At 36.3% G+C, this 23705-nt stretch overlaps 1 protein-coding gene across 1 annotated transcript; it reads right to left on the bottom strand.

Moving 5' to 3' along the window:
- Positions 1–397: 397 nt before the first annotated feature.
- On the bottom strand, positions 398–1247 carry LOC133850746 (uncharacterized). The gene is made up of 3 exons (XM_062286925.1): positions 1100–1247; positions 845–1038; positions 398–794 (listed from the first exon to the last, which is right to left on the bottom strand). The coding sequence occupies exons 2-3, from the start codon at positions 1035–1037 to the stop codon at positions 493–495; spliced, it is 495 nt and encodes a 164-aa protein (XP_062142909.1). The 5' UTR covers position 1038; positions 1100–1247; the 3' UTR covers positions 398–492.
- Positions 1248–23705: the final 22458 nt, after the last annotated feature.

The raw sequence follows: 23705 nt of genomic DNA, 5'->3' as shown, positions 1-23705 counted from the left end.
GCAGTGAAATAAGCATTAACAAATAAACAATTGGCAATGAAAATGTTAAGAAAATCCTTTTAAACATGGGCCACTAATGTATAATAGGAAAAAAGCTTTGAATGAATAAATTGAAAACACAAAAATCATCTTTGAAATATAATATAAAAAAACGGATTAACTACACAATGAGCAAAAGTAAAAGTACATAAAGACATTGAATAAAAATGGTATATAAAAATGTAATTTTTACATCAACGAATTATAGCTTCATTAAGCAGAGGGAAAGTACTTTAAAAATCGTATAAGGAAAACCCATTCTTTTTTACTACATATATTATAAAAATACTTTTTTTCACCTTAATTTAATAACTATAAACGTCATGCTAAATTAGTAGGTAAAAATACCATATTCACATCAACGCGACAAATCTTTAATAAGTTCACAATTGGCAAAAGCGAAAAGTCATAAAATACCTTTAAAATTATCATATATAGAAATTCCAGTTGACCCTACATCAGCGCACAGTTGTCACAGCAACGTCCGTTCACTGTTGTTGTTGTTGCTGTCGATGTTGTCTCCAAATCGCTGGCTGCCTTCGACGATCTCTTGTCCATTGGCGACTGTTGCCCCCCGTCACCCACAAACTCTATGCGAGTCGGCGACTCAATGCCGCTGGCATTCAGTGCTTCAACTACTGCCTCTGCGTCCATCTCAGCTCGCAGACAATTCTCACGCCAGATGCTGTCGTAACGTGGTCCATATGTGTCCACTGTGTCGCTGGCGGCATTGCTCCAGCGTGGATAATCCGATACTGACAACGTTGAGATTTTTAAACTACCCAAGCAACTCAATACGACTTACATTCGTTCACTATTTTGATGGCCAGCAAACCGGCTCCGGAGCTTAAGCCGGGCACAAAGTCCGGTGCATCGGGATTGAGACGACTTCCACTGGGCAGAGTGGAGACTTCAGACTGACGCTCTAAATTGTCCAGCTCGAGACTGGAATCATCTGTGGCCTCGGTGGCTGTGGCCACATCAATTCCCTTGAGCATGCTAGAGAATTTGTCAAATTTATAAACACCAAAAACTAATCGCAATCGCTGACACAACTTGCCTACTATCGTTATCGCTCGATTTCAGAGAATAAAATTCAATGTTTTGCTTTGCAGTTTTCCAAACTTATTTTGTTTGCCTGTTTTATTTGAGGCATTTATTCTATTTTGACAGTTTTACGTTTGATACTATTTCCATTTTTCATTTTTCATATTTTCGATAGACTGTTGCGATAGTAATCAATTAATATTTCTAAGAATTGATCAGAGAAAAAGCTAAGAGTGACCATTTTTAACAAACTGTGTGTGTCTAAATTTGACACGGAAATTTGAGAAAAAAATAATTTCAAGTATAGCTCTGTTCTCAGATAAAAGGAATAATTGATCAGCGATAAAGCTTTTCTATTTCGGAAGTTCCACAAATTCCATTTTTAGCAAACTTTGTGTTCCTAAATTTGACACAGAAATTGTAAAAAACCAAAAATTCGCTCTCACATTTCATATTTTCTATAGACTTTTCAGTTAGAAATCGTACTTGTTTCCATTTTCCGATTAATTTTGTTGGATTCTTTACAATTTGTGGCACTGTGAATTGTGAAACTTCAGCAAATTATATTTTTGAAAATTGTGTGCATTGTGTGTGCTGCACTAAATAATATTCTTTTGTGCATAAACTCGTACATATTTTTACAGTTTTGTGGGAAAAAAATAGAAATAAGAAGAATGCACAATGCACAGCAAGTTTTAATGCTTTTGTGCCATTTTGAGCTGCTTTTCGTTGTTGCTGGCAGCTGCCACGCCTACCGCCCAATGCCCAACGCCCCGCCAGCTGTGGCACTAATGTAAACAGCAACTATTGTGTATATATTGCATGTAAAACCATTGCCCAAAACACAGCACAGCATGAAAATGCCGTGCGTCAGGACTTGCCAAATATTTTGCCAAACCAAATAAATCCATTTCAATACCCTCCCCAGTGCAAGCGAGATAGCAACTAGAGAGAGAGAGTGAGAGGGCAATAAGTAAAAAATGAAAGCAGTTCGAAATCGATATGAAACGCTGCGAATCTGAATCCGAGTCGACACAGTTTCGAGTATTAGTGGATTAGAGAGAAAAAAAACACAGCGAGGCGAGCTCACAAAAATGTTCCCCCTCTCTTCCTCCTGTCTCGCTCTATATTGCGAAAAACCGCATAAACAACAACGTAAATAAATCAATGTAAACAATCGAAACAGTTGTCGGTAAATTGAAATTTGAAATGCAACGCTGCAGTTCCTTCTACAACTTGCAGTTGCTCTTTCTGAACAGCAGCAAAAAATAAAAGACAGCTCACATATGAAATTTGGCATCAACAAATGAGAACAAGAGAGAAGAGAACACACAATAAGCGTTAATTGACAAATACTTTGTCTTAGTTGTCGAGTTGGCCAAGTTTTGCATTAGTTTGCACTGACAGCTGCCAATTATGCCAAGTCACAAAAGGCTGGCCATAAAAACTGAAGATGTGTGCAGTATTCACATTTGTTGGCCACGCTTTGCTCTACATGAGAGGAATGCCAGCACAGTGTGTAAGAGCCAGAGAATAATGTAAAAATATTAATTACGAAAAATAGATATATATAAAAAAATATATAGAAATGTTCAACTAGAAACAAGACATAAAAATAAATAAATTATGAACGACAAAAAAAGGAAACGATATACCTCTAACAGATGGAAAACTCTTCTTCAAAGAATTTTATAAAGTTAAATATTAAAACCATAAGAAAGGTAAAGGTTTAAGCTATTTATTAAATAACCTAGATTAATACTAATTCGGTGCAGAAATAAATATTAAGAAACGATCTCTATCAAAGTTGTTTTGTAATAACTTAATTTCACTTAATTTGATCTTTTCATAGATCCTACAATTGTTTTAACTACAAAACTCTTTAAAAAAAAAAAAACACATAATATAATTCACAATGCTGCGCAGTGCAAGATATTTTAAATTGAATAAATCTTCGATTTTAATAGCTTAAAAGTATATTTTAAGCATTAACAGAACAGTTGCAAAAACTTGCCATTAATAGTGTATATAGTAAATAAATTTGTTATATAATATAATATAAATAATATAATATAATATAAATAATATTTAATTGTAATATTATCATTCTCAATAAACTATAAATTCCAATTTCTTAATAAATAAATAAAATTCCATCTAGAATAACTATCATCTGCGCCAATCTATGCCATAGTAAAGAATGCGTTTCAATCCCGTTGTTAGCAAATTTGTCCTCTAAAGTTGGAGAGATTCTTTCGCAGCGAAAGGCGTGAGACAAAAGAAGTGTGCGGGGGGTGTGACACCATCGAGTGACACGTGTCATGTGGCATAGCAGCAGCCATAGTCGACTGATATACTCGACTGAGACTGACTCCCAGAGTCACAGTCACAGTCACAGTCAGAGTCAGAGTCGCAGTTGGAGCTGCAGTCTGAAGAGTCGCAGCTGTCAGGAGAAGAAGAAGAGAGCTTGGGAGTAGGAAAGAAATGCGGACGCATGTTTTGCAGCGAGTGCTGCGAATGAAGCAGCGCAAAATGAACTGCGGCAAGTGGAACAAAACAAAGCTTTGGACAATGGACAACTCAAATTCACATTGCTGCCAGAGCCGAGTTTCAAGGACAACAACAACTGGAGAAGGAGCAGGAGCAGGACAATGGCATGTTAACGTTCTATGTTGTTGTGCTGTCCGTTTCACACCGCACTGATTTTATGTACTGTGAAATCTTCAAGGCAAAAACTTGCGCAATAAAATAAAGTAATTAAAAAACCGCAATTTCAAGTCCACCCTAAAATCTCCTCCAAAGGCAATTGGCTAATCTGTAGCGTTTTTATTGAGGAAATACAAGTAGGTAAATGTGAATGTAAATCTAAATGTAAATGTGGCATGTTCAAAGTGTGGGTGATGTCTGATCCTTAGCAGGTGCCGCTTCAGTTGCTCAGCAAAAAACAAAAAACAAAAAAAAAAAAAAGACCAACGAACGAAAACAAACACAACATTTTATGATGGAATTACAAATTTTAATGTTTTGCTTGTTTGTAATTAAATTTGCTTTTGGTCTTTGTGTTGTTGTTGTTTGCTGTTGTTGTTGCTGTGTTGTGTTTATAGTTACTTTGGTTGTTGTTTTATGTGTGACTTTTATGGGCGTGACACGTGAGCTATTTTTATGACATTGAAACGGAAGCAGTTGTTTGTTGTTGTTGGCCTTTAAACTTTTTAATCACGCAAATGCGCCCGGCGGCTGCTAGTGAAATTTTAATTAAAATAAATTGCCATCAAATTGGCCTCATTGTTGCTAACCCAAACTATTCGACGTGTGTCCTTCTGACACTGCGCTGCTTTAAAATGCGCCAGCAAATTGAATGTAATTGCCACTGATTGCGACTTCAATAGACAAGCCATCGATGAAAATAATAGACAATCGATAGCCAGTTGCAGTTGCAGTTGCACTCAAGTTTTGCCCAAGTCAAGTAAAAGCAAGTCAAGTCGGTTAGCCATGATTTGATATAAGTTTCTTTCCGCCAACGTTATCCACTGAATCAACATTTATATTGGCGCAGAGAAAACTTGCTGCTGGACAACAAACTCAACAATGCCCAGCACACGGAACCCCCACGAAAAACTGTCAGAAGTGACTGTAAACTTTTTTGCAACAATAAGTTAAACTCGTCGCCGCCTTTTTTAGTTGTCTTCCTCTCTCTCTCTCTCTCTGTTGATAAAACCACAAAACTCTGTGGCAGCTTGCGAATTGAGATATCCCGAAAAATCCCAAATTCTACAAAATGCTTACACACTTACACATTCATTCGCGTTTGCCATGTGTTTTGCAGAGGGCATTTGCCCGTTGGCTCCTGCGTTGAGCCGCTCGCTACAAGTCAATTTGTTGCGTATACGCCGCATGGTCGCTCTGGGATTCCCTCTGCGTACTCTCCGCCGGACGACCAGCGGCCATATTAAAGCCAAAGCATTCGCAATTGCGTTTCAGCAGTCGCAGTTTGCTGTCAGTTTTGCACTAGGTTTTGCCCATTGCATTGCTGCAATGCTCGAGAGTGCAACTGCAATTTCCGGCCAAATCGAACGCAAAGCAGTTAGTTACTCGCATGTTTTGGCCGGACCAGACCAGCGAGGAGCGAGCAGGCTTGCTAATGGTTCGGACATTTAAAATATTTACTACAACTTTGGCAGCATTGTATCATCGTCAGTCGTTTGCCAGCAATAACACTGACAGTTTATTGACTGGCAAAATTACAAAAGTGCATTTAATACGCTTTAAGAGCTAGCATTGAATTGTGAATTATATTTTAAGGAAAAATTGTGATTAAAATTAGACTTAAGCACATAAGGAATGAATGGTTGAGGATGATTTTGAATTTAGTTTGAAATCTTCATATACTCTTAAAGGCAACTGAATGAAACAATTAATACATTTACTTTATGCTTAGAATAATAATTTATGGCATTAAACAACAAATTTAATTGAATTATAATATACATTTTTTGATATTAAGTTAATTCCATATGAGAGTTAGATTTATATAAAAAACTCACATTCAAAACTCAACTCAAGTTTTGAGATACATTCAATACTGCATCAAACTGTTTTAGTTACTATAATCTACACTTAAGTATACTGTAACATACTGTAATCTGTATTTATACTAATTTATACTAAAAATCACTAAAATACAATGTGATCAGTACTTAAATACACTGATAATTACTATAATATACTTAAAGCGATATTTAAATACGCTGATAACTTTTATAATATACTATTTATTTATTTTTAGACTATTTATATATACTAAAAACTTTTATGATACACTTAAGGCGATATTTTATTACAGTAAATAGTTGGCAACTTTAAGCGTTTTAAGTGCTTTCTAAACTACACTCGAAAAGCAAACTTTAATCATTACTTTCAAAGCTAACGCAACTATTGCAATTTCCACAATACATTTTTAAATATACTATAAACAATTGAAATATACTGTAATCTGTATATTGCAAAATATTATATTAAACTTTAATCGGTATATAAATATACTGTGAACATTTAAATTAACCGTAGTCTATATTTAAATATACTCCAAACTATTATATGATACTTTAACCGTTATTTAAATGTATTGCGAACATTTCAATATGCACTAATATCAGTTAGAAACTAAAAGCCTTTTTAGCGCATTCTAAAAAACACTTGAAAATAAAACTTTCATCCAATGAAATTTCTCTATTTTCCATACGAAACAAATCGTTGCGTTAAATGGATAACTCAATAAATGTAGCATCAGCATTCTAACTGCATGCAGATAACTAAAACTAAATCAAATCTGGCCTAATCCCATCAGGCAGCGTGTATAAAACTGGCATTTAATGCCTCTGCTAACTCGACATCAATGACAAATTCGCCGGGACTGTCTCGATTCTCATTCGCGTCGCATTCGAGTTTGACGTGTCCCTTTGCTCGGTGACACATGTCAATTATTGGATATGCATTTTTTATGATGTTTAACATATTCACTGGTTCAACTTTTTTGACCTTCGTTTCGGTAATTTGTCACCGAGAGTAATTTTGTCCTTGGCAGCGTTAATAAATCATTTAAAATTTATTCATGTCGTTTCCGTTGTGTTTGCTCAGCAGCAGTCGAGGTACAAAAAGGGGTCGAGAAAAAGGAGCAAAAACAATAAGCAAAATGTAAATCAACAGAATGAAAAAGGCATTCAAATTGTCAGGCGCGACGGGCAATGGCAAGTAAAATCGGCCAGATTATTAAATCCCTACATGATAATCGACAGCAGCAGCAGCAACAGAAAGAAAGAAAGAGAAACGAGTAACGAGAACCGAGAACAATAACAATGGCATCCTTCAGACTTCAGCCATGGCGACGACAGCATTGTCAGCAATGTCAGCCTCAGTTTCGCGCTCATCGCAGACCTTTCAATGGAATGGCCAAGAATGCAAGGACACGGCAGTCAGTCAATAATGCCAAAGTGCCAACCAATGAAACTTGCCATCAACGATGCGTGGAACGTGGACGAACGATATGAGAATAAGTGTGTGTATTTTCCGAGCAATTATAATTTCTCCTTTTCTTTATTTCCTCTGGCCTTTAAATTAAAGGCAATTAACCTTATGCAAATTATGCCAGTCATCCTTCTCCTCCATTCATTCAGACAGTCAGCCAGGTGGCAATTCCAAATTGCAATTGCAATTGCAACTGTTGCAAATGTCCATCAATTGCTTGAATGAAAGGCTGCGGCTCAAGAGTCCATCCGCCCTCCTTTCGATGCAACATACTGTTAATATTCTAATTGCTCCATGTGCGGACTTGTTGTCAGCATTGTCAGGGTAGTTATTTAATACAATTTGCTGGTTATTAGCATCAGTCTTTGCCAATAACATTATGCAATTGTCGGTGGCATTCCACAGAGACTGAGAATACCCACAGAGAGAGCAGCAGCAGTCGATTTAATTAAATCTATTATTTGCCAACCGTTGAACTGAACACAAAAATGCGAAAAAATTATAGATTTTTTCAATACAATAATTGCTTTTGCAATTCAGGGACATAGTTTAAACATTGACAACTAAAAATGTTGAAAAATAATTATAAAGCGATATTAATTTCATCATAAATTGTTAAATTTTAAATATGCATTAATTTGCTTTACTTTATTACAGACTAACGAATACACAGTCTGTAATATTATCAACAAACTCATAAAACTGATACTAATTTGCTTTCTTGAGAAGCTAAATTTGCAATATAATATTATCAGAATTACAAAGCAATGTGAGCTGAGAATTACTCAATTCTATAGCAACTAACATGTTTTAGCTTTTTAAAAATTATGAAATAAATAAATAAAAGTGATTTCTTTATTTCTATAAAGCTTAGCTGAGATTAACTTGCTTAATTCGTTGACCTCAATTTTCATTCTTAAACATATTCAAATACAAATGTTGACAAGTAATATAAGTTATATTTTACTTTTTTATTTTAAATATTGCCAGAAATGTAAAGCTGTAATATTACTTTCTTTTTAAGTTTCTCTATTTTCATTTATCGGAATTCTAAAGCCAACTGATCGGAAACTAATTTACTTAATTCTCGGAACTCATCAAATTTATTCATTGCGAATTCTCTATCATTAATAACTTCAAATAATTGGTAGCAAATAATACAAATTTATCTTTTATTTTATAATCTACAAATCAAAGTTGTAAAGGTGTAAGTCTCAAATATCAGCAGACTTCTTAAGCTACCTTAGCTGAGATTAATTTACGAAATTCTGAGACCACTGAAAATTTCTTTTTGCTGCATTCTTAATTCGCATCTGGCATAAAGTTGATGCAAGACATAATGAAGCTATTGGCAGGCAGCAGCTTGGTTAGTTTTCATTGCACTTTCACTCCTTCATTTCAGGAGAAAAGAGAGAAAATGTATTCAAAACTTTATTTCAAAACGAGTGGCGAGCATAAAAGAATGCTTACTTAAAGGACTATGCTAATAACATTGCCTTGCCGCAAATTTGTATCTCTTTCGGCTCAAGTTTTCGTTTCTCTCACTCTCTCTCTTTATGTCTCTGTCTCTGAAATGAAAGTTGTGGCAAGTCCGTTTCATTGTAGCTTCTGGCTTGTGAAGAAGTTTTCTTTTTGCGATTGGAAAGCTCTATGCACGAAAGGGAAAATTTCAATGTGTTGAGTCAAGCGCCGCAATTTAATTTGCCTTGTCTATTAGCTGTTTTAGCTGCTTTTGCTGTTGCTGTTGCTGCTGCTGCTTCAGACAGATTTCAACCAAAAAGATGTTTTGGTCAAAAGTACGCAATAAGTTCTGAGGTTTTCACAATTTGCCGCAAGTTTGTTGGCCTGGCCACATTATTTTATGCTCCAAAAACTAAATACATTTCGTTTTGCTTTTAACACACAATAACAAAAATATGTGTTGTGAACAACAAACACATATTTTCTTTAGTCTGTGATCTTTTTGGCAGATTGCTTTTGATTTTTGGCCACAAAACCGCATTATTTTGGTTTGTGCAAAACATGTTTTTGCCTGACTACCACCAGATGAACGATGGCCGATGCACATATGTCTTGTCCATTTACTGGGCATACAAAATTCAATTCATTACACGTCTGAATGCATTCAACAACTGCCCTGAATACCGAACGAACAACAAAATTACAGGCTGAACAAAATGTTGCCTACATTATTAACAATTGTTAATTGACGGATGTGCACATGAACAAAATTGCTCATTTCCGACTTTGTTTTTTGTCCTTCCTTCGACGCATATGAAATTTAAAATATGCATAATTAAAATCTCACTAGATTAAGCTTGAAATGTCAATGGACACTCAACGCTCAATTACACCAGACTTGATTTGATTTGCTTAGCGAGATCTTTCTTCAAATACTCAACAATTGAAGCTGATGGCTGTAAGTGCAATTAACACTTGTTAGAGCATTAAGACGTCGACTTTGGGGCAATGCTTTGGGCATCTTTATCAGTCTGGCTTAAGGATATAACGTAGACGAGGCTGACTGGCGGTTTGCTTAATTAAAATGTCGGCAGAACAATTCAGTAGCTTGTCAAATGCACTGCAAACTGCAGCTGCTGCTGCCTTTGCAATGCTCTCAAACCACATATCGATGGTTGGGCTAAAATTTGTGATTGTATTTGAGTCAATCAAAGTTGCAAACACACACACAGACACACACACACATACACTTCAATGTCTTTGTATCTGGCGCTGTAATTAGCTCATTTATGTTGATTTGCTTTGACAACGCACCTTAAAACATAAATTGCTTCAATTAATTCGGCTTATTCATTAGTTTGCAAACGATGCAGTGAGAGCCGCATAAACCATAAAACCAAACCAAACCTATTCATAAATTTTGTGGCAAAATGTTATCGACCATATTCCAAATGTTGCGGTTACTCTACAGAGTGTCTGTGTGTGTGTGGAAAATGGCATTTGATCATTATTAAAGACAGGTTTTCGCATCAAGTTACTTTCAATTTAAATTACAACTTTTACTCTGGAAAGTTTTTCCATATTTTTATACCCGTTACCCATAGGATAGAAGGGTATTATACCTTTGTGCCAGTCCGTCTGTCTGTCCGTCCGTTTGTATAAACAGTTAGATCTCAGAGACTATAAGAGATAAAGATGTAATTTTTTTTCCATAGCACTTGTTATGTTTGTAGGCAAATCAAGTTTGTTTCAGATTTTTGACACGCTCACTGGCTCCTTCGCAAATCGATTAATATCTCATAACAAACGTAACTTTGAAGCTATTTTGTGACCTTACAAAAAATAATACATATAATTTTTATGATTCCTTAAAATTTGGTTACGATCGGATAAAAATTGTAGAACTTATGTAAGAAATACTTTTGAATGGATAAAAACGCCTGCTTACTACGGTTCTAAGTTGCTTTTTCTGAATATCTGATATATTTTGCGGTCTGTGGTATATTTTTCTAATGTAATACTATATCAATATACCAAATCTGGCATATTTTACAATCTAACGTATATTTTGCAGTGGTAGTAAATCAATATACCAAATATACCAATGGTATATTTTTAGTATTTTTTAATTTGGTATAATTTCTATTTAATACCGTACTATTTTACTTAAGGTTCTTAGTTTCTTTTGCTGACAACCTGGTATATTTTGCGCTCTGTGGTAAATTTTAAATGCTGTACTATATCAATATACTAAATCTGGTATATTTCGCAGTCTAAGGTAAATTTTGCAATGATAGTAAATCAATATACCGAATATACATTTGGTATATTTTTAGTATTTTTGCGGTATTATTAGTTTGGTATAATTTCCATTTAATACCCTACTATTTTACTTTCATTCACAATGTTTAGCGGATATCTCACAGTCGAGCACACTCAACTGTAGCTTTCTTACATGTTTTATCATATTTTTTGCAATTATTTCAATTAGATTACAACAGTTGAATTCAGAATCTCTCGAGTAGTATTCCTATCAAAATGCAATTTGTGTGTAGCTAAGAAAACCACAGCAAACTCTCTCTGTGTGTGCAGATGGAGTTAGAAATGAAGACTGGAAGCGTGCACAGTGCATTTAATAATCTCATAATTGCAACTATGAAACTTAAGCTGCGCAAATTGAGTCTTGAGTCTTGGATGGGATTGTTTGAAGCAGCTGCACATGCATGTAGTTTAGTTTTCTCTCTCTCTCTCTCTCTCTCTATGAGTTTTTGTGCAATAAATAGAAAATACTTAAATTGCAATTGCCAAAAGCTGTGCTACGTATAGGAGCCATGTGTGTGGCAGTGAGAGTCGCTACATCGCTACAATTAGAAATGCAACATTGTTTTAATCTCTTGCGCATTTAACGCAAATTGCTTGGCATTAAGGCGCTGCGTTGCCAAACCGCACTTAGACAATACCAAAAATGCCAACGACTCTTACCAGAAAACTCTCTCCCTCTCTCTCTCTCTCTCTCTCTCTCTCTCTCTCTCTCTCTCTCACTCTCTCTCTTTCGCTGTTAGCAAGTCGCGAGCGCCTCAATTGCGAGTGCAATAATTCGAATTTAAGCATTTTCACACAGCTGCACAGCTTGACGTTGCTGCTTGTGGCTGCCTCTGCTCATAAATTCTTAATGTCCAACTGTCTGTCTATCTCTCTCTCAGAAATCCTCTTGGCTTATACATACGAGTATGTATATATATAATAGTATATATCTTTGTACGCGACTTACCCGAAACTCACTCAATGTGTGTGTCGTGATGTGTTTTTGGTGTTTGTGGCTTCATCATTTTTGGCTGCTTGGCAAATGCAATATTGACGTCATGCATTTTGTGGCGCAAACTTTTCTGCAAAAGAAGCAAACGAAAAGTTCGGTTAAGCGGCGAAGAGGCAAACAAAAACGCTTACAAAAGATAGTCGATCTATTAAGTTTGTTTCATTTAAAACATTAAAGATAACAGCTTAAATTAGTTAATTTGCCAAAGTGCCAAAAAAAATGAAAAGAAAAAAAAACGCGAAAAGCGCAATTCAAATGCAGATAGCTTTGCATGTTGTTTTCTTTACTTATTTTAGGTGTATGGAAGTTTTTTATGTGCCACACATGAAACTGGCAACGAAAAAAAAAATAAAAAATAAGATGAGAGGAAACCAACAAAGGGGCGTTGGAGGTGGGCGTGGTCGCGACGTGCAGCATTGAGAAATAAAAACACACAAATATTTAAATGTATAATGAGCAGCTGAAAGCTTTTTAATGGCTTTTCAATTAGACGAGGTCAACGAGGCAGCTGCCCAACAGCGGGGGGAGGGGAGTGCGGTGAAGTGCAAGTGTGTGTGTGTGTGTGTGTGCCGCGAGTAAATTAGTTAGTTGCCCAGGTAGCAGCAGCGGCTGTGTAGCGTGTTGGCTAATTATGCACAAAGTCGAGATTTATATTATAATGAACACGCGCACTTGTACACATCTTTGTGACCCCTGACCCCCTGACCCCAACCCTCGGGCACAACTTAAGCTATCAGCTGTGTGTGTGTGTGTGTGTGTGTAGCACAGCTGGCGACCTGCTGCTGCTGCTCTAACTGCAAATTGAGAGCCCTTCCAAGCTGCTGCCAACACTGCACTTAGTCAAAAAGTATGCTACACTTTTTATACATTCTTTTTGCTCTGCTTGCTTGCTTTGAGCAGCTGTCATTAAATTATGCTCTTATTATTTATAACTTAACTTTATAAGAAATGCATAAAATACAAGCAAATGGTGTTGTTAAATATGTATAACCCTTTGCAATTATCTATTGGTCAGATGTTCTCTACGGTATTCCATAAAGTAAAACAACTGAATACGAAAGTTGTGTTCTAAATATCTAATGCAGTTCTGCCCCTTTTGTTACTAAAATAAAATGTTAAGAATTATAATAACATACGTTAATCTCTAATTTGAGATATACCTAGAAATTTGTACGTCATTGTTGTACTCACTAGAAATTCATAATGAACTTGATTTAATACTCTTCCAGCACTTTCTCTTATGCAATTTGTGTCATTGAAATATTAAATACAAGATTGACTTTTGTTTTTGGCATTTTGCTGTTAAATTTGTGGCAACTCGTTAACATTCAGGTGTCAGAGCAGTGCGATTTATTTGGCTAAATCAAATTTGACAAAAATTTAATTAAATAATACACTTACAGCAATTTTAATAAGCCATATAAATAAATTAAAACAAATAGCACAACTGCTGGCATGCAAATGGCAAACTATGTCTGACACTTGGCATTCTCTTTGCCTCGCTTCCTCTTCCTTTTCCTGTCTCTCTCCTTCTCTTTCTAGTTGTGTATGATTGTGTGTGTGTGTGCGTGTGACAAATTTAATTTTGTCAAAACCACAAATTGACAAATATTTTAATTTGCATAACAAACACAAACACAACACACACACATACACAGAGACTTACAAACTCTGACACGCACACACACACGTACTTATCGTGTATTTTAATTGATTTGCGCTGAATTTATTGATTTCATTTTGTCAACAGTTGTTGCCACACAGCGCACCACAAAGTGCCACATAGAAAGTAGAGAGAGAGTGTGAGAGAATTATCCAAGTTGAGAACGCAACTCAAACTCATTTTGCGGAACACTTTATGAGCATTCGCAGCACTCTCGACCCTCGACAATATTTGCATTCATTTTAGCTAATTTGCATGTGAGAATCATAAATTATGAAAATAGTTCGCGAACACACAGTTCACAGTTTTGGGGTCTATTTTTTAAATTTATATTTTTGTTAATTGCACTAATTACTTCCTTGCTTATTTATTGACTATCAGCATTATTTGCGTTGGGGTAAAAAATATTGGTCTATTGCTGTGGTTTAGTGCCCAATAAATAATATGCATTTAAAAAGTTTTGAATCAATTAAATTGCGCGATAATTGCTGTATATAGTAATTATTTAATTGATAATCAAGCCAAAGTCTAATACAAATTCAAATGAAACAAGTTAGGGTGTGCTCGACTGTGAGATACCCGCTATCCATTTTGAATAAACTAAAAAAAAGCGGTATTATTTCCAAAAATATACTATTATAATATACCGACAAAATACTAACAATATTTGAAAGGATGTATTTGGTATATTGATTATTTGCAAAATACACCGAATTAATATACCACAAAAATACTAAATATATACCAAATGTTGTATTCGGTATATTTATTATTTTAAAAATACACCGAATTAATTTACCACAAAAATACTAAAAAATATACCGAATGTTGTATTCGGTATATTGATTGCCAAAAATACTAAAAAAAATATTCCAAAGGCTATATTTGGTATATTGAAAATACACCGATTTAACTCACCCCAAAAATACTAGAAATATACCAAATGTTGTATTCGGTATATTGATTGGCAAAAATACTAAAAATATATCGTATATTGATTATGCGTAAAATTATTATTTGTAAAATGTATATAATTAATATACTGCAAAATACTAAACAGTTGCTATATGTGGTATATTGATATAGTACTAATTTAAAATATACCATAGAAAGCAAAATATACCAGCCACAGCAACTCAATATTAAATACGCGTTTTTGGGCATACAAAACTATTTCTTAAATAACTGCTATGATTTATAAATTCATATCCAAATTTTCAGAAATCATAAAGTCTTTAGTTATTATGGTTTGTACCAAAAATCTCACCTATATACACATTTGTATACTACCCTTCTAAATTATTGGTATCGGGTATAATTATTTTGTTTAAAGTTAAGCTTAAACTTAATGAACTGCGAACTGAATATGTTAGCTTAACTTTAAGCAATTAAACTGACCCATTCACAGGAGCACAAAAGACACTTGAGGATAAAAACTGCTTTTGTTTTCATCAATTCTGCTTTGCTGTCGTAGTCAGAGTCGGAGTCGCAGTCGAAGTCTGTCTCTTTGGCCCTTTGACTGTCTGCTGTGGGGCTTCTTAGTTGACTGCTGTTGTTGTTGATTTTATATATTCAAATTAGTTCGTTTTGCACGAGTGCCACTCGAATAAAAGCTGCCACTACTCTACTCTGCTGCGATATTTTTCAACTACGGCTGACTGACCAACCAAGGCAACTGACTGACTGACTGAATGACTGCGAGACTGACTCACTCACTAACTGTCCTGTGAGTGGGCTCATTCAGCAGAGCTATCAAGTTGCCTGTGAAGTGCTTATCCTCAAATCAGTGACACTTGAATGTGCAGCACAAGTGACTGACCAAGTGGGTGACGGTGAGCTCAACTCTCGACTCGACTCTGGGATTCGACTCGACTCAACTCGACTCGAGGCACAACAGTTGTGTGACAAAAGTGCGAAGCTCGCCTTCATTTATTTACTTTGCCGTTGCCATTTGCCGTTTGCTATTTGCCAACTGGTCAACAGACCAAATGCCGGCATCTGAAGTGTTGTTTGCGGCCCTGATTGAGTAGCTAAATAAAGTTGGCTCCCCCTTTTGTGCCGCTTGCCTTTGCCTCGAACGATTTATGGCAGAACGTGTAAGGTCGTGGCGACGACGATGATGATGATGATGATGATGATGCCCAGCTAATAGACTTAAGCGTATCAGTTTTATGGTATAGATGCTCAGCTCAAGTTTCTATTCGGTTAAAGTGCAACAAATCGCAGTTAATTATTAAAGTGCTGGTGATTGATTTGTCCGCAGTATCAGCAGCGAGTTAGCACACAAAATGCCTGTCGCATCATTTTTAAGCCGCTTACGAATGCATTCGAGTGTCGCAGCGGTTGTCCGAAAAATCTGTGTCCCGCTGACCGAGGGGAGAATGCAGAGGGGAACTGCGACGGCGACTGCGACTCTGACTGGAAGCCAAGCGCAACTTATTTATAGTTGGACGGACGGACAAGCGAGGCGCGTCGCAATTTATCGTCATTAGCAGCGGGCACCGCAGCGAAAATTTCACTTGAAATTTTCACGAGGCTCAAATGAAATGCCTGCGGTCATTCGGTGCGGTCCTGTTGCCTTTGTTAATGATGCCCGGCTCTGACTGCGAGCTGCGAACTGCGATTGCGACGACAACAGCGACGATTCTAGACGACAACGACGACAACGGTAATGATGATTACTGACGGTTTTAAATCATGCGCTAATTATTGCAATTGTTGCCCCCGGGCCGCATACACACAATCCACAATCGTCGCTCTCCACAAAACCAGCTCGTTGATGACGCTTGAATAATTGATGATGGGCAAAAGCGACGAGGCTCGGTAATCAAATTCTGCAAAAGAGTTGACTCGCTTTTTGAGCAATTTCGCGTTTGCCCGCAAAACAAACTCCATTCTCTCTCTTCACTTTTCATTGTGCTCTTTGTCACGGAAAAGTATTAAAAAAAAAAAGAAAGAAAGCAAATTTTTGGTGGAGCAACAACAATTGTGGCAAAGGGAATGCGAATGCCTCACGGCAATCAACCTAATTTATTATTATGCTTCTGCTGCTAGCTTCTCTCTCCCTCTCTTTCTCCCTCTCTCTCTATCACGCCCTGCCAATGCCAACACATAATTCCAAAATTGCAATTGCAGCCCACCTGTGCTCTCAACTGAGAACGAGCACCTGTGTTCCGTGTGTGTGTGTGCTTGCCACAAACTGTTGCGGTTAGGCATTCTATTGGACTCGATTGGGTTTGCCAGTTGCCACTTGAAGCCCTTAAGCAACGCCCCTAGTCGATCGTAATGACAATTAGCAATATTTTCATGTGTGTGGCATGCGGTGGCGTATGCGTGATATTTGCATATTTATTATTATTGCGTAATTATTGCGTAATTATTGCAAGTAATGCATGCAGCAGTGATGCACTTTAGAATAAACATTATTCTGTATTTTGGTATTTACTTATTTTGTGGAATATGTTTCTATATTTATAAAATATGAAGCGACATCCAAATTTAATGAGAGACTTTTTCTTCCATCTTTCTTTGACTCACTTTTCTACGTTTAACTAATAATGGAAAGGATAGATCTAATTTTAGTTTACGCATTGCTAATGCTTAATATCAAAGGCAAAGGCATTATGTTAGTTTCATTTGCTCACAAGAATGATTTGTCTGACTAAAATTTATAGTTTTAAATCAAAATAGCTTAATAATAAGTTCTATATTTATGACTTCTAATATCATAAACTTAAAGCAAATCATAAATTTAGAAAGAGTTTACTAAATTATTATGCTTTGTATTTTAGACTAATCGAAAATGTTATTTTTTCTTCTTTAAATTAAGCTATCTATTTTTGGTGAACTTAATATTTGTTAGAAATAATAATAGTTGAATAATAAATTCCAAATACTTGCACATTTAACGACATATTCTAGTCTTGAGCACACCTTTAAATTTATTATTTTTATTTATTTATCAAGTTTGCCAAGTTGAAGCAGAGAAATGAAAAAATATTACGGAAATGTTTATGAAATTATTTTCTGCTGAAATGTTGTATTAGTGTTCTGGCCCTGCGAGATACATTACGACGGGGGCCAACAGAGCTCAACCTTTGGCCCAGAGCTGCCTCGGGTCGTCAGGTAGCTCGACGCTTAATGCCCACACATTGACACAAATGTGTGCTCAAACACACACATACATAGAGATGCGGGGGGCTGCAGGTTAAGCCAGGGCAGGGCACATTTACAGTTGAGAGGGAGAGAGAATAAAGGCAGACAAACAACTCATTTCGCTCAGTGAACTCAACAATAAGCATAAAAACACATTCATCACTGATTCACTACGTGAGCTGGTTGGCCAATTATTAGAGCAAAAAAAAGGTGCATGCACAGCACAGCACACAGCGACTGATGACAATGATGATGACGATGATGAACATAATGATGATGATGATGACGATGATGAACATAATGATGATGATGATGACGGTGAAGTGTGAGAACGTTGGGTAGCTTGATGAATATGATGAGTGTCGCTGATTGAATATCAACGCCAACACACAAAGGCCAACACTAGCAAAACTCACACTTACAACACATACACTATCACACACACACACACACTATCATACACACATACACACACATAGACCGCCGCAGTTAACACTTTCGAGTCTCGTTTCCGCCTCTTTGGCTGCATGTAATACAATATTTGCCATGTGTCAGCTCAGCTCTCGAGTGTGTGTTGGTCTGTGTACGTGTCCGTCTTTCTCTCACTCTCTGTTACCCTCTCCCTCCCCCTCTCCTTTACCCTCTACATAGAGTGTAGCATATTTTGTGCGCTAGTCAACTGTCAGATTTTGCGTTGTGCCAGCATAAAATGTTAAAATAATGCCACAGTCATAGACAGGCCGTCTTTATTTGGGCAGCGCCCGCATCAACAACAGCAGCAACAACAGCCATGCCTTGGGGCATGCCACATGCTCATCACTTGCCGCAACCCTCGGCAAATCCCATGTCCCTAGTCACAACTCTCAGCTCTCAGCTCTCTCGCCCAAGGTCCCAAGTTCCCTGACTACCAGCAACATTATCAGCCATTTGTCGCATACAATCTGCTTGCTTTCTTTTTCCGCCCGCTTTTCTCCATTTCCATTTCCATTTTCTTTTCATTTTCTTTTGCTGCCGCTGCTGCTGTTGCTGCTGCTGCTGTTGCTACTTCCGGTGACAGCGTAATATTGTAATATGCTTATGTCTCTGTCTGTTTTGCCTGTCTGCAGATACGGCTATCAAAATGGGAAGTGGAGAAGAATGAGAGTTGAACTGATACATTCGCCTGCTTTGCGACTCGATATATCTATGGATAGTTCCATGAGGGAAAGATGAGGTGTGGGGAGGGGAGGGGCTTTGGCATGTGCGCAAATTTGCTTTGTCAGCAGTTGAAAGTTTTCAGCATGTTATTTATTATTGCGTTGGGTTTTGTGTGTGTGTGTGTTTTACGCTTTTTGCATGGAAATCAATCAAATGCGGTGTCGTCTGTCCCCATTCTTACACTATTCTCTCTCCTTCTTCTCCCTTTGCACAACTTGATCAAATTAAAAGGCAGCCAAGAGTATCTTTATCCGCACATGTGTAGTACAATACAACTGAACACACTCCCTCGCTAGCTCCCAAGTGCGTAGACACATTGGCATTGCAATTTGAAGACAGTAGTTGCAGCAGTTGAAATGCATTTCATGTTGCCTGCCTGTTTCATGTGGCAGCCAACAGCAGCAGCAACAACAACAACGAACGACAACAAGCACTTCATATCGTATGTATCTCCATTTCCATCACCATCTTGAGTGCCATCGCTCCCCTCTCTCCCCTCTCATGACCATTTCCATGCTACCATTCCACTCCATGCACACCCAGTTACGTGCTAAGAATTTTAATTAACAGATAAATCAATAAGAAATATGGACGACGGCTGTCAGTGTAAGTTCCTCCCTACGTCTCTCTCCCTCCATCCATCTATCTATCTCTTTGGGTGTGTGAGTGTATAAAGAAGTATTGCTCGCCCAACTAAATAAACTTCTGAGGCCCAAGCTGAAGCTGAAGCCGAAGCCGAAGCTGAGGCTGAGTCGTCGCCTGACTGGTAGTTAAAGAAAAGCGCAAGTGCTAAAAAAAACCCTCCGTCCACTGAAAATGGCTAACAGCCAAGGCTGCAGAGAAATGCAGAGAAATTAGAGAAAAACGGCAGTTAAAATTGCAACTGCAAAAACAACAACAACAAGTAAGAAAGCTACAGTCGAGTGTGCTCGACTGTGAGATACCCACCAACCATTATGAATAAAACAGTGCGGTATTAAAATATACCAAATTAATATATCGAAAACGAAGACCCACTATCAATTTTTAATACAAATAAAACAGTGAGGTATTATTCTTAAAATATACCAAATTACCATTCTGGAAAATACTAAAATATACCAAATGCCATATATTGATAAAGTGCTACATTTAAAATATACTATAGAGTACAAAATATACCAAATACAAAATATACCAAAATAAGAAAAAAATTTATAATATATTTATTATATTTAAAAAATACCATAAACTGTAAAATATACCAAATTGTCATCCAAAGCTACTAGAACCCGTTGATCAAGAATATATATATTTTATGGTATCGGACTCCTTTTGCATGTTACATACATTTCTTGCAGACACAGCGTTATAATACTCTTCTTATCTATGGATAGCGGGTATAAAAAGACCAGCATATAGAAGCTGCATTCTGTTGTAATTGTTGCCAGCGGCTTCTCAGCCTTGGACATGCCATTGGGACCCGACTTGATGTCCCGGCAGACATGGCGAATGAGCTACAATTCAGCCAGCTGCTTTCAAGTAGCAATAAAGTTTAGAGTGGATTAAACGACGGATAGCCTAACCCAATAGCCATGAAAGTGAACAGCTATTTTTCGATTTAATACTTTACCAAACTCGCAAGTTTTCAAAGATGTGTTTTTTTAAATTTTTTTTTTGCAGAAAATAATTTTAGAAAATATATAAAATACAAATGTCTTTTTCTAATATTTAATATATTAGTATAATTTAGTTTTTATTTATCCAAAATTTGTAGAGCAAAACAATTGCAAAAAAAAACACGCATTGCATAGAAAATGAATTTTCCATTTTGATTTTTCTTTTAATATTAATCTGACCTTTATTGACGCGCAATATCAAAAGGAAGCCAAAGCTTTCTTTGTTTATTACATTTAGAATTTATTATATCAAAGACATCTTGTATAATTCACAAGTAAGAAAGTAATAGTGTCGAATAAATAAAAATACTAAATTAATATATCGAAAAAATATGAAAATACATATACCAAAGTCTATAAGTGGAATTTTAATATACTATTATTTTCTTAGCTTATTTCTTATTCAATCATTCTTAAAATATACCAAATCAATATGGCGAAAAATACTGCAATATACGAAATTCTATCATTGGTATATTAATATACTATGTATTACCTTTTATGTATATTATTGTATGAAACAAAGTTTTCTTTACTCTTTGGCGTAATAAAATAAAAGTAGAGAACTTAGTTCTCAGGAATTAATAAATTAAATATTCAACTGCAAGCATTAAAACAGTTGCCATTACCCTAAAGACTCGACTGTGTTTTGCCATAGTAGCAAGTTGCATTGGCGAGCCAAGCGCCAAGCAGCAGCAGCATCGCATTTTGGCCAGCGAACGTAGCCAGCTTAATGGCAAATGCGGCAATAAATAGAATTACAGTCAAGTGCTTGATAACTGGCTAAATGCGCCGACTTTCCACTTTGCCGGACTCCCATTCGTATACGTATTTTTCCCATTTCCTAGAGAGAGAGCGAGAGAGACGCTGCCAATTTATTATTTTAAAGCGGCAAATGGAAATGGTAAAAAATAAATAAGAGAAGGAAAAGAAACGATCTATTAATGGCGAGCTGGAAGCGTCGAGCGGCTGTTTGAATGATGAAACGTGCCACAGTTTCCGTCACACAATCTAATGTGCCACACACACACACACAGAAGTATATATATGTATTTGTTATATATGTGTTTGCCGGGAGCAACAATTTCTTCTTGATTCGCATCGACGAGGTGGGACACGAAAAGTTTAATTTGAATATAATAGAAAAACTTTGCACTGAAAATAGCCAAAAGCCAAATGGCAATAACAATGTGGTCGAGGATGGCCAAAAAGCAACAGCCAAAATATGCAGCGTTCGTTCAACCAAAAATAGTTTTGCAAAATAAAATACACACGCACACACACACGCAGAGAGGGAGAGAGAGAAAGAGATAGCAACGTGTATACGTGGGGATATATAAAATGTTTTATGGCATTTGTGATTGTTGTGTCATTAAGTTGAAATTGTGTAGGTGGTCAGACACATCACACACACACACACACACACACGCATACACTTGTATATTTATTTGTATGTGGGGGAAGGGGAGGAGGCAATGGGCGTGGCGCTTGCTGCCAATTTCATTTCTATTTCGAAGCGCACGAAAAGTTGTAATCGAAAAACTGACTGCAGCTCCTTTTTTATTATTATTATTTGGCTTTGCGTTTGTTTCGCACTTATTTTTTTGTTTTCTTCCTTTTTTTATAATTATTTTGTCGCAATTTTATTTATGTGTCGCGGCCCGTGCTGCAAACTTTGCTCATATATTTATTTGCGTTCAATAATTTGTGTACAAATTTTGTTGGCCAACGACGCGTCCCTTTACGGCCATGAAAAAGCCAGCCACAACACAGCACGCATTGCCAATGCACACACACACAGTACACACAGTACACACACACAGCACACCAATACACGCGAATAAGCTCAGAGGGCGCCAAAGCCAGGACAATGGCACAGGACCACAAGTTTCACCTGCTTGGCTTTTGGGCCAAGCTGCGCGTTCATTCATATTTCCCCCAGGACAATTGCGTGTGTGCGAGTGTGTGTGTATGTGTGTGACTGTGTGTGTGTGTGTGTGTGTGTATGTGCTCTGGAGTTACAAGTTTTGCAGAACGCTTTGTTGTCGCTTTGCCCTTGCTAAATGGGGTGTTACTGCACTTCAAGCATGTCTGCAAACGTCACGATTATTTATCATGTTTTTCACACTTTAATATAACAATTTTGAGAAGTCTTCCATATTAAATTTGCAAGAAGTGCTAAAGAACTTATTTAAAACATGGAGAAAGTTACTTGAAGTATATTTCATAATTTAATAATTTGGCACTTTACTATTTTTAAAAATATTCAACATTATGTAAGCATGAAATAAATTCCAAATACACTTAAATATTTTTAGAAATTCTAAGTATAGCAAAAAATATTATAATATAATAGCATGCTTTCATATAATTATTTTAAGATATCTTGAATATAAAACGAGCTTACAACAAATTGCAAATTAAGTATTTATTTCAGTTATTTTTAAAAATGTATTTAGCATGAATTTGATTCAAAAAGATTGTTAGAAATCTTGAGGTTTAAGCATTGCAAATAAATTCAATAAAATTCTTAGTAAAGAGGAGAGTACTACCAAAAAATAGAATCTACAATTTGGAAAAATTTCAAATTCAAATTTGATAACAATATAAATTATCTAGCACATTAAGTTGCATGTAAACATAAAATAATAATTATACTGTGAAGGTGAATTTTCATTTTAAACTTTTCGGGACATGTTGGGCCAGCTCCTTTTTGTTTGAGTTGTCAAGAATGTTAAAGTCATTTGGGTGAAGACATAAAAATATTTCTATATATTATATATATCTATATGTATATTCATCAAAAAGCAATTGTAATTATTCTTAATAAGTTTTAGTTTATATTATTTGTAATTAATATCATTAGGGTCGCCCTTTTACTTTCCCTAAGCATTTTATAAATTTATTTTGGTTATAATCACTCAATATTTTGCTACCAAAATAAATGCTAATAAGTACCCTATTATTATTTTTCTACTCTTTGCAGTGTATTTGGTCATTCGCTTTTTTCCTACGTACGGAGTGAATTAAATCTGCTTGTATTCTCGGTGCTTTCGTTCTTTGTCAGTTTTCTCGCGTTTTTTGGCTTTCGTGGCTTATTAAATATTCAAAAGCAACTTCAGTTACCTGCCAACAACAACAACAA

This window comes from Drosophila sulfurigaster, chromosome 2L (genome assembly GCF_023558435.1).
Source record: "Drosophila sulfurigaster albostrigata strain 15112-1811.04 chromosome 2L, ASM2355843v2, whole genome shotgun sequence".
NCBI lineage: Eukaryota > Metazoa > Arthropoda > Insecta > Diptera > Drosophilidae > Drosophila > Drosophila sulfurigaster.
This window is presented reverse-complemented; position numbering and strand designations above follow the sequence as displayed.